Source organism: Tachysurus vachellii, chromosome 11 (genome assembly GCF_030014155.1).
Source record: "Tachysurus vachellii isolate PV-2020 chromosome 11, HZAU_Pvac_v1, whole genome shotgun sequence".
NCBI lineage: Eukaryota > Metazoa > Chordata > Actinopteri > Siluriformes > Bagridae > Tachysurus > Tachysurus vachellii.
Window position 1 is genome coordinate 11,821,712 of NC_083470.1, and position 12,758 is coordinate 11,834,469.

Here is a 12,758-nt window from a genome sequence, read left to right on the forward strand (position 1 = left end):
AAATAAAATTTCACCCATCTTCCAAATATTTTATTAAAACATTACTATCCAGCTAAATAATCTTAGTTATCAATAGTATGATTTCTTTAAAAACTGTACATGGCTGTAATATACAGATCAAGGCAAAGTCTTTGGTACACATATATACACTAACAAGACAAACACACACATGCATGCGCACACACTCTCTCACTCAATCTCTCTCCCGCACACTCACAAACACAGACTTTTCACAACTATCTTTTCGGTGGTGTTTAACAGCTACTCATTTTCTGGAAGCATAGAAAGCGAGAAAGCAGTCCTCCAAGTGTACTCAGATTTGAAGTAAAGTGACACGTTAAAAAAAAAAAAAAAAAAAGAACACAACTGACACTTTTAGAGACACAATTACACAGTGGTATGGCATTTCCTAAAATAAACTACAAATTATTTTCTACAGGTATGATGTAAACCTAATGGTTCCTTTTCTACCTCTGGTGTGCGCACTCCCAAAACTAGGAAACATGTAACAAAGTGACTCACAATATGTGCCCTTACAACAAGCCTATGGACAGCTAAAGCCTAGCAAAATACAAAAATCTGAACTTTTATGATGTATCACACAGCTAGAATAATACAAGAGATGTTCCCTAAAACTGTTGTGCAAATTTAGGGGGAAAAATAGAGGTTGAGGACAAACAATGCCTCAGGAAATAAGTCTCAAGACATAAAACAACCAGGAATAACAACGCATTTCTCAAGTGAAACATACAAGAAACCACACACAAAAATAATTACAAGTACTATTCTGGTATGCACTCAAACTGGAAAGTGATATGTTGCAGTCTCATGTGGAAGTGGAGGAAATGGGGCTGCAGAAATTTAGATGAGCCACTAGAGGGAGAGCCACGGATGGCGCAGGCATTCAGCAGCCGTGGCTCTTTTCTCAGGGATGAGTTCAAGCATGGGAAGCAGGAAGTCTGCAAAGGTCTCAGCATCCTCAGGGGACCACTCATATTTATCCAACAGCACCTCCAACAGACCCCAAGGTTTCAACTTGGTGATGTGCTTCAGGTCACCTGCACAGATCACACATTTGGAGATGTGAGACCCTGCACACTCACTCTCGACATACCGATACACTATCAATTAAAGCATTAAAGCATGCATACATGAGGGACTCTACAGTTTTGACAAAAATGATAAATGATTGTTGGTTTTTAAATATGCATCAACTTACTATAGAATTACTATTTTTTTACTACATACATAATTCATACTGGCAACAATTGTCTAGCTGCATGAAACTGCTCCACAAGAAATTTGACAAATTCAACACATTTGATCATTTTGAAATGATTCAAATTATCTAGACTTTTCCAAATAATCCTTGTACTGCTTTTTAAACATTTATCATTTGCATGCAAGGTAGTCACAGCACAAGTTAAAAATATTCTTTCATAAGTCAGTAAAAAATATTCACTATTTGCTGAACATGGACAACATCTGTCACTTTCGGCACCTTATTATTTGCTTAAACATTTTGTCTTCCTTGTTTCACATTTATTCAGATTTATGTTAGAAACAAATTCGAATATATACGTTTAAAGCTCTTTATTTAGAAGTAATGGGGTGAAGCCCAACAGAAGAGTCTTAACCTGCTTCTTCATTTGTATACTAAGTCATTCAAATAAAATAAATGTTGAGTTTTGGTCATCATAGCAACAGCAACGAGGATAATTTCATAGGCATAAGGGCGTCTATCCAATCACATTTCTCTACTATCTAGATTGTCTGAATAAAATTTTTACATCATAAATCATGGATGCATCATCAAATATGTTCCAGTGTGCCTCTGTATGATGCAGCTTATTGAGGGACCCTAATAGTGCTGGTAGTTGGATGTAACCACACCAGTCCAAAAGAGGCAACATATGTCTTAGAACAGCTGCTGAAAAATTATTATTTACAAATCAATACAAAGCAGCTAGAGATGCCATGTGCACATGTACAAGTCACTGGATTGAATCTCCTTCCATCATTTCACATTCCCCTTCTAATGTCATCATGGTATAGAGCTTAACAGAGCTACAGGATGCTTAAGCACTTATTGTACAAACAATCAAATCCTTACAAACATTTATCAAAGTGCTTCTATGAAAGTATTCACAAAAGCTTATCAACCTTATGTTATATAGTGTGTATGTGAAATCATTCAGATTTTTTTTTTAACTTTGTACTTGAAATACAAAACAAGGAAGTCACAAAACAATATTACCTTTCTTGGTGAAAAAGTCCTTGGAGTACTTTCCCGCAATTATGAGTTTGCGTGGGATCATCCCCAACAGCTCAATGATCAAAGCAATGTGGTCTGCCATTTTGCATGGCAGCAAAAAAAGGGGGGTTGTTTTCATGGTTGAAGGGAGGGTAAGAATGTGGGGTGGTTGACGGGAGACAAAACAAAACCACATATTGATCAAACATGGTTAATGGTCATTTATCCACTCTGGGAGAAGGGTGTAGCAGAGAGGACGCATGCAGCTGAAATCTGACAGCACAGAGATCGTAGTCAGCAGTCTGACTAATTGCATTATTCCATTTCCTATTTAGCTCAGAATTCCTTTAAGATCAGGCAAAAGGATAATTCTGAAGTACAGTTTTTGTGATGGTATTTAAAGAGAAAACCGATTGAAAAAGCATTCACTAGCCATTAATGGCCTAGTGAGGTTTCATTACTTCCACGGTTGAATGAATTACCTGCAAGCATCGAAAAAATAAAATTGTATCATTAAATAGGAGAAGAATTTAGGAATCCACTGACACTTCATCCCTTTAACTGTGATGTCCGAGTAATACTAGTTGAAACTACACATGTACAATTCCCTGTCAAAAGAAGCTGCAAAAACATCCTCACACTTGCCCTTGAGGCCCAGAGTGGAATTCTCTGTCATGATACGCGTACCTCTCTGACTGAAGTATTCCTGTGAGACTTTCCCACACAGAGCATAGTGTCTGGGAATTCTACCCAACAGTTCAATGATCAGAGCAAGGTGGTCTGGAGGAAAATCAAAGGTAGGACAGGAGAGAGAAAGAGACAGACAGAATGACAGCAGCAAAGACAAAAGCAAGATGAGCAGCAATGGGCATGATATGAAGGGTAAATGTGTACATGCGTATTAAGACCTAGATGTGCATACAGTAATAGAGTAAATGCTGCCTAGAAATGTTCCACTAAGCATTCAGGACCAAGAATGTTCACATATGTCAGGGACAGGAGATGCCAGAACACAAGGGCAGAGCACTGAATCTGCTTCGAATCAGACAGCGGGGGAAAAACTAAAGATGTGCATACTGAAGATGGAGATGGGTGTGGGGATGGGTTCGGATTTGTTGGATGTTTAAAAAGATCTGTGAGAACCAACACTCACCATATATGAATTATGAAAACTCAACAACTAGCAAATTTCAGAATAACCTCATTTCAAGTGGCTGAGGTAGTTTAGGTTTTATCAATTGAAGAACACACACTCGTACAGCAGACACGGTTCTCATTAGTTCTTTAAAATACCATGCAGGACAGTATGTGAGAAATGGTTAGAAAGACACCTTGGCAAAAAATGTTGTGTACACACAAACATCATGGGAATTTCCACCAGAATGTCCAGTCTTTTCGGGACTTATTCGCAAGTATTTATCTACAATCTAGGATTTATTTTTTGTGGGTGAAAACTAAATGGACAAGTGCTTTTGCATTTGACATACTGCATTTAAACTGCAGTAAATATTGTGAAAGAAATAAGCATCTTTTCCAGTTTGGCTCTGCCTGGATGCATGCAGAAATAACATAAGGAATGTAATAAGCATCGAAAAAGCACTTGGTTAAGTGAAGCATGAAAGAGACCCATAGATTTGGATATGTTTAAAAACATCCCTGCAGATGTGATTCAAAAAGGCAACAGAATAGTGCAACCAAAATGCAGAAGGATGACAGGAAAGGAGGAGAGAATTGAGTGGGAACAATCAAGTAGAGAAGGTGGAAACATTGGTGCAGATTTTATTTCTAGCTCTGTTAGAAGGGAAAGAGACTCAGGAATAAAGTTACAGCCAGTTACATTATCATATGTAGTGATGCATAGTGAAGTCTCAGTGTTGTGCTTAAATTTAAAAATAGCTGCAAGATATACACAGATACAGAGTATGTGGCGCAATCACAAATCAAATCATTAGTCGATCTTATCTTAATAAATACTGCTACCGTCTTGGAAAACTAATAGTAGGCATATATGCAGTGGAAATGTAAAGAGACTATCCCTGTAGTTCAAACTAGTCAAACATAGGACTCTACAAATGACTAGCATCAGCACAGAGGACTATACATAGTGTTTAAAAAGGAAGTCTAGACCAAAGTGGAGACAGGAAGTAACAGTTTTACCTTCATCTCTAGAATAATCTTCACCAGAGTGGGGTTCAAACAAGTAGTCACCAGTGGCCAGTTCAAATGCCTGCCATGAGAGGAAGGACACATAGAGGAAGAGATTTTTAACTGAGATAAAGTCTCAGGAAAAATCAGAAAACTGCTACATCTATGCCAATGAATACTAAGGAAGTCATTAAAAACAAATCTAGATTAAGTAATTATGCCACTGGACAGAACATTAAGTAAATGTAAAGAAGTTTTTTTGTAGTAATCTGCAGAGTTAAAACTATACACTTGTTCAGTGCTTGTTATTAGTATTGTATTGTAGATCTCTCACCATACATGCTGTACTCCATATATCAGCTGGTGTACTGTAACCTGCACCAATCAGCACCTCCAGGGAGCGATACTGCCTTGTCTGTATGTCCTCAGTGAAGTGTTTTTGCTGGAGGAAAATAGCATTTTCATTCATGGGTTCAGCCTAACCAAGGTACGTGTGTACTTGATACCATTTCCCAGATGAAAAAAAAATTATTCAAAAACTAGCAGATCCAGAATAAGTGACACAGTGACATGCCGCACTGTTCCAAACTAACGAGTTTAAATTGAATATAATTAAATATTTATATAAAATGTAATATATCAAATAGTAATTTTTGCTTAGGGTTTAGACTACAGCAGAATAAACTGGAAAGAGGATGTTGACAATCCATAAAAGGTCAATGGAAAGATGGAGCCTCTTACCACCCAGCATGCATTGCCTAAGTCAGCAATCTTGACCTTGATCTTGTCTGAATTTATCGGTTCCAAGGGATTGACTAGAAGGCTCCCTGCTGCCAGTTTGGCTATGAGAAGAGAGATAGACAAATAATTACCCAATGTAATCATTATAGATCCAAGTAGAAAGAAGATATAGATATAGATATATATGTATGTATACACAAATTTGTGATTAGCTTAAAACAAGACCAGGAAGAATTATTTATCGAGTGTGCAGCTGGCTGACCATTTTGCAGTGTCGACTCCTTGTCTCTGGTAGGCAGTGGCCTTTCCTGCAGTTTGTCATCTTCTCCCTCCTCCCTCACATCTCCATTACTGTGACTCTGGCCAGGATCAGGAGAATACAGCCCATTACAGTACTCATAAGGGCTCTGGGGCATGTCCCATGTAGATCCTACATTAGCATTGCACTGGTCCTCCTGTTTCAGCTGCATTTGTTGCTTGATGTCATCTAGTTCTTCCTCAGGTAGAGATTGGCTGCCAGGCAGGTGGCCATTACAGTTGAGCTCATCTGAAGCACCAGAAGTGAGGCGCTCTCTTGGGTTATCTGGGTTTAGAGGGACAAAAATTCCAGTCAAAATGGATGATAAAACCCAGCCCAAGCTTAGCACATCTAATCCAAAACATGAAATGAGCATCAAGATAAGCAAAATTCTGATCACATTCTTCCCATTTCAACAAAATCAGACAATAACTTGTGAAATATAAACCAAGGAAGTACCACCAAAATCATTAAACGTTCATCTAATCATTAATTTAAAAAAAAAAAAAAAAATACAAATTATCACAGGAAAATATATTTTTGATCTAGTTGGTCTAGCTAACAGATGGTGTTAAGCAAAAGGGTTTTCACAGGCTATACAACAGAAATCAATTTAGAGCACAACTTTACATCTCTTAACCTGATAAGAGAAAATTACATCACACACCTGATAAGAAATCAAATGTCATCATTTTGTTCATCTTTCAACTGTATGTATGCCTTTTTGGCATACATACAGCAAACATACTGCTGTACATTTTGGTACAGCAAATAAAAGAGCAGTAGGCATGATTGCCCGATAATTTGGTACCTGGCCACTAAGTGGTATATGCATAAAACACGATAAAAAGAGCTTTACCCATTAAAGACTGTCCTATTACTTCCTCTTCACCAATATCCTGCATAGAGGCTTGTCTAAGAGGTGCACAACAAGGTGACTTGGGAGGCTGTGTGTCATCTTCATCCTCTTCGGCAACTTCGGTCCCATTCTCAATTTCTTCTAGGTCCTGAATGCATTTCTCCAGCAGCTCTGCCTGACGCTTCTGCTTCTTTTTCAGCTTCTTTTTTTTGTTCTTCGACATTTTGGATGCCTGGGGAGAAAAACAGTGATACAGACAAACCATACTAATGCTCAGCAGACTAAAGAGAGTAAGGAGAACTAGGGTGATACAGTGAAATTGTACAAATGAGATATTAGGATTTCGATCTCAAATTTCTGCTAAGATAAAAAAAGATAGATAAAAGCACAGGCATGCTTACTTGTTTAGGCACTCGTGCTGTACTCACTGAAACAAAAAGAGAGACAGATTCTTTTACAACAAACAGCTGTGGTTGTTGAACATGAAAGATTTCACAGTAACTTGGCAGCAATGCTGCAGGACTAGAGAAAGTGAACAGACAGGCTGTGCTAAAGAGCACAGGGACCATGAAAACATCAAAGTGTATACTGAAAATAAGAACGCAAAGAGAAAATGAGTTCACAGGCAAACAAATAACAGAGCGAGTTCATTCTTGTCTGTAATGCATCAGGAAATCAGGTCAAGGATAAGTTTATACACTGTGGAAATAAATTAACACGCTGAGCATAAGCCTAACTGCATAAATGTAAAAGTAAGCAAACTTTACAATAAGCAGAAAAAAGACAGGGCAAGAGTATCATTCAGAATGACCTGCAGATCCAGAGGGAGGCGGGGCGCCAGCTTTCTGCCACTCCGTGGCTTCAGCTGCCAGTCTTCTCACATATGACTCATCCACACTCATCAGTATGTTCTCTGGCTTTATGTCCGTGTGGATAATCTTACACTTTGTGTGCAAGTAATCCAGGCCCTGCAAAACCTACAACAGTGTGAAACATAAGCTGTGTTATTCAACGGTAAATGAATCACTGAACTTACCTGCACAACAGCCAAACACTCTAGTTCTTATGGTCTCATTTTGTTTATTAAAAACTAAAAAGACAATGTACAGTAAATAAAGGTTTGCCTGCTATTACACTGTTGACATTATATTGATCATTATTTACCACAAGTATGTATGGGTGTGGTTACCTGCCGAATGATGCTTTTGACACAAGGGAGGGGTAAACCTTGATAGTTAGACTTGATAATCCACTTGAGTAAATGGTGTCCCAACACTTCAAATACCATGCACACATCTAAGAGGTGACGTTAAGAAATACATTCTCTTAACTAAACAAGGACACATTCAGTATGTAACCACCTACAAATATTGCTGCCAATACAATCATATTAAACATCTCAGCAAAACAGAGCCATGAAGTTGCCTGTTGATGCACAGAATCAATTTCAAATATAGCTGCAAGCAGCGATGACGGGCCTTCGCACGTTTTTTTATCGCTATACGGTGCCTTCCAGAAAACAATGCACGGTGGGCAAGTGCATCAAGTGGGTAAATATCAGTGGACTATTTTATGTTGTTACTGACCCATTTGGGGACTGTAGGTAAATGAAACCCCACATTTTAGACAAATGGGGCGCTAGTGAGCCACTTAAGAGACACACCTTTGTCTGACCTTTTAGTCCACACTTAACAGCCGACAAATGTGATGCATGTGTCAAATTTCAAGTTAATCTAAGCACGCCAAAAGCCTTAAATATGCCTGAAATAAAAGTAAATTTTGACACGATGCCATGGCAACAGTGTTTGAGATATCAAAAATCCCTTCGCAATTTCACATCTGCAATATCTCTGCGTCATGGTGGCCAAGTCTGGTCTCAATTGCATGAATCCCCTAGGAGGAGTATTTAAAGGTTTACCGCATGCAGCTGACAAAAAATCCACCTTTGTGACTGACACACTTCCTGGGGCCTGTTGGTGCCGCTATACCCGGGACTCACAATAAGCACATCGATGCGATCGGAATCCTTGGCCGAACATACACACCGCGTGTCATCACAATAAGACATTAGTCGCCTCGCCATGGCAGCACCGTTCGAGATATCAAAAATCCCTCCACAATTTAGCAAGTGCAATGTCTCGGCATCATGTTCACCACGTTTGATGTCAATCGCATGAATTCCCTAGGAGGAGTATTTAAAAGTTCACCTCATGCACTTATAAAACAATCCAAAATGGCCGACTTCCTGTTGGGCGGAGCTCATAGTTTAGAGCGCGAAAGTTGTTCGGGTCGATGAGATCTATATGCGTACCAACTCTCGTACATGTGCGTACATAATTGCCCGATCTGTGCACCAATGTTTGTTTTTGCATTACAGGGGGTGCTACAGAGCCCCCCTGCCACGCCCGTATTCCAACCTTTGTCCAATCCTGGTGTCGCGCGACTCTGACGTGTGTGCCAAATTTCAAGAGTTTTCAAGCATGTTAAGGGAGCCCAATTGGCCAATGTGTGGGAAAAAAATAATAATAATACTCCCGAGGAAAAACAATAGGGCTTCGCACCATTCGGTGCTCAGGCCCTAATTAAATGCTACAATGCACCCATAACAGATTATCCAAAACAAAAAAGAAATTTTTGTGAGCTCTTAAAACTGTAGTTGCTCCAGTCAGAGAGATTCACAACAATGTTGATCTCAGCCTGGTCTACAACAGCACTTGTATGCACATCAGCATTCTTAATTATATTTTAAACAACACAGACACACAATGGTTTTTTATGGGAAGGATACGAGTTCCATTGATGCCAGATATTTTGAAATCATCCAACAGCTGAACCACCATCTCTCGGTTTGGATCATCAGGGTCAGTGTTCCTTACCTGAACACAAAAAAGAATCAGCACAGTGCATTGCAACCTACCTCTAATATAATTGGTGATTGTGGCCAGGCCTGTTTTAAAAGTCAGTGAACAAGAGAAGTACTAACAGATCTCAGCAGCTTTATCTCATCCAGGGCCGTCTCGGTGTAGTGCTCTGCACTCTTTACTACTTTCATTGCCACAAATCGCTTCCCTCTGAACACACAGAAGGGCAGAGCAAACAAGAGAAGAGAGAGAAGACAACATTGAGATAGAAATAGATAAGACAGGAAACAAACAAAAGCAACAAGTAAAAGGTGTGTATGTGTACATTTGTGTGGGTGTGTTTGTGTAGGTTATGACATTACTCTGTAAAGAAAACAAAACTTACTGAATGTCCCAGGCAAGCCACACAGTGGAAAAATGGCCCCAGCCCAGCTTACGGATCACATGGTACTTCCCATTATACAGGTCTCCTATTTTCACATGGTGGTAACCACCTAGACAAACAAAAGCAGCAGATTTGCAAACTCATGTTTTCTTGCTTGTTTTCCCTCACTGATGCAAGAAATACATTATAATCAGACAGAACAGGGGATGCTTTATTTAAAGGAGCACAATATACATCATAAACATATCAAGCAATATCAAGCAGGTTACCTTTGCAGTAGTCATTGGGATCTTCCTGCTCCTCGTCATCAGAGCCCAGGATCTCCTCATCGGGCTCCTGTTGCTGAGGTTCTACAGGGAGCTGCTGTTGCTGCTGCTGCTGCTGTTGCTGTTGCTGCTGCTGCAATGCTCCTCTCGGTTGATGAGCTGGCCTGGAAGAACATGGTCCATTTAGATAAATGCTAATACATTACCCTAGTACTGATGGTCATATAATGGCAAAAATACCATACCAGGACACACAATACAGATAATTACCAGATAGGCACAAAACACATAAAACCTAAAAAAGTGTACTATTATAATCCATCCAGTGGCCTGGTATTTACTGTGAATGATAGAGTTCAGCCTCAGTATCATTTCATCCATCCCTGGGGTATATCCCAGTATCCAGTGTTGTAATGTAACGGAGTATAAATACATCGTTACTGTACTTAAGTAGAAATTTCACGCATCTGTACTTTACTTCGCTATTTAAATTTATGTCAACTTTTACTTTTACTCCACTACATTTCCTATATAAAAATGTATACTTTTACTCCGCTATATTTCCACTAAGCATCTTCGTTACTCGTTACTACAAAATAAAATTAGAAGAAATGTGTGAAGAAATGTTTATCATGCATAAAATGGTGTCCACTTTTGCCATTTAATAATACCATAACTTTTGGCTTACTATGTAGTCATATAATATATAATATAAAACTCTTCTTGTTTTAAATTCTCACTGAGGGCTAAACCCCCTAAAGGTGAAATCCTAGAACCGCCCCTGCTCTTATGCTTACCAAAAATCACTGAAATTTTACTTTTTACTTTTACTTCAAATACTTAAGTACATTAAATATCAGAAAATTACTTTTGACACTTAAGTACAGTATACATCAGATACATAAAGACTTTTACTTGAGTAATATTCTAAAAGGTAACTTTCACTTCTACCAAAGTCTTTTTCTAGTACGATACTTGTACTTTTACTCAAGTATTGCTTTCTAGTACTTTATACAACACTGCCAGTATCTCACTTAAGCAGCTGACATAGGGTAAGGACATCCTGTATTTTCCTGTAACTCATCTAAGAAATTCTAGCACAAATTTGCTCTTTAACTTCCAGTTAAGTAGTTTGAAGTAAATAGAGTTGAACCTAGAGGCTGTTATTGAAGGTTTGGGGTACACAAGTTTATAAGCATGTGATGGTCCCATATAACTCTTTCAAATTTAAAGTAAATTTCCTTCATATTGGTTTTTGAACAAATGGACTTCTATGTGTACAATTTAATAGCAAAGCCTAACAATGAAGAATGATATTTCTGCATGTCATATCTGCAGGTACTTAGAATTTGTGACACAGTACAGCACTGAAATACAAGCCAAAATACCACCAATAATCATAAGATTTTGTCTACAGAACGTATAGAATATAAAGGTTTAGGTCCAAGACAAAACAAGATAAGCTTTATTTGTGCCTGGTGGGAATCCATTTTGCAAAGTGCAAGTGTCACACTAGCGGACCACAAAATTATCCATAGATTTGCATGTGTATTTATGGAGTCCAGAAGACCTGCATGGAATGCATTTGCCAGTAAGGGCCATAAAGTGTCCTCCATTTTTAGGGCATGGACACAAACCACTTCAGAAATCAACATAAGTAAATAAGACATAACCCTAAAGCAGCACGTACCCTGCTGTACTTCAAGTGAAATTAGTCAGTACTATAGCCATCAAGCTGCCATGTTTGTATGCATATCGTACACAAACCAAAACAAACCACTCTGTCCCTGCTGATCTACATACTGCACAAAAAGAGGTAAATAGGAAGCTAACTTACTTCTTGGTTGGTTTCTTGGCTTTGCCCCTTTTCTTCCTGGCCTGGAGGGCGAGAACTGTTTGGGGGTTTAAAAAAAAATAAAAACAAGAAAACTTAATTTAGACCACAATAGCACAGTTATTATAGTTAGCTCAAACACACCCACCAGTAACACTTCTGCAAATCACAGACTGACATTACAAAACCACAGTATGTACAAGACCAAGCTGATTGACATCTGGGGCTTTTATACATCGACCAAATGATGAACTGGCATTTCATCCATGAAAGAGCTAAAAAACAAAACGGGAAACTCTTATTAAATCACAGACGTTAGCTTGTTAGCAAGCTTCAGTCCGAAATACGCACTTAAAAAGCTTCTAGAAATATAAATTTTACCCAGGTGGAGGGATGCGACATAATGATAACGCGGTTATATCACAAGGCCGGGGACCAAATGATGAGATTCCTTAAGTTTCCATCATGGACAAGACTGTATGAGGTAATTTAGCCTTAAACAAAGATTCCTCTGGTACTTTGTACACAATGTGGCTCTATACTGTCGTTTCATACGTACAACAACAGGATACAGGACTAGAAATGTGATTAACGAGCAAGCAGTAGTTAATAACGCCTATCACACTAACTAGTACTCGGCTAGTGCATCGGTTCGCTTCGTTAACGTTAGGAAACTGGCTAAAGCTAACGCTAACGCTAAAGCTAACGCTAACTGCTGTGTGACATTAGCGTCCGGTCGTCGTATCGACGTGTCTGCGGACCAAACGAGATATATCAAGCGAAATATCAAAATAACATGCTAAAATTCGATAAGACGCCATTCACTATAGTAAACACGATAGTGAAGCCAAGCCTAATTTTTTTTAAAATATGAATATATAACGTTAAACGAGATTACCTTTTCTCTCCATGTCGTCCCGGTAGATGGTGGTTCGAGGCTCCACGCGCCTGCGCGGCTGCTCAGACGCACACGCTGCTGTCTGCGTGCTTATGCGCGCACCCAGATCCGCATGCACGTGATATGGAGAAATAGTGACTCTTAATTACTGCCTAGTACAGTCGTCTTTAATTAAACACCTTCTCCATGATAGTGCAGAAACAAGGAAATATATGAA

The 12,758-nt window shown here is 38.9% G+C and overlaps 1 protein-coding gene across 1 annotated transcript; it reads right to left on the reverse strand.

The window, feature by feature from the left end:
- Positions 1–8: 8 nt before the first annotated feature.
- On the reverse strand, positions 9–12,652 carry srpk1a (SRSF protein kinase 1a). The gene is made up of 16 exons (XM_060881189.1): positions 12,542–12,652; positions 11,647–11,701; positions 9,813–9,973; positions 9,544–9,652; positions 9,281–9,368; positions 9,086–9,173; positions 7,487–7,593; positions 7,109–7,274; positions 6,699–6,724; positions 6,298–6,529; positions 5,403–5,723; positions 5,141–5,241; positions 4,734–4,841; positions 4,412–4,481; positions 2,258–2,350; positions 9–1,058 (listed from the first exon to the last, which is right to left on the reverse strand). Exons 1-16 carry the CDS (start codon positions 12,552–12,554, stop codon positions 874–876), a joined length of 1,923 nt encoding a protein of 640 aa, XP_060737172.1. The 5' UTR covers positions 12,555–12,652; the 3' UTR covers positions 9–873.
- Positions 12,653–12,758: the final 106 nt, after the last annotated feature.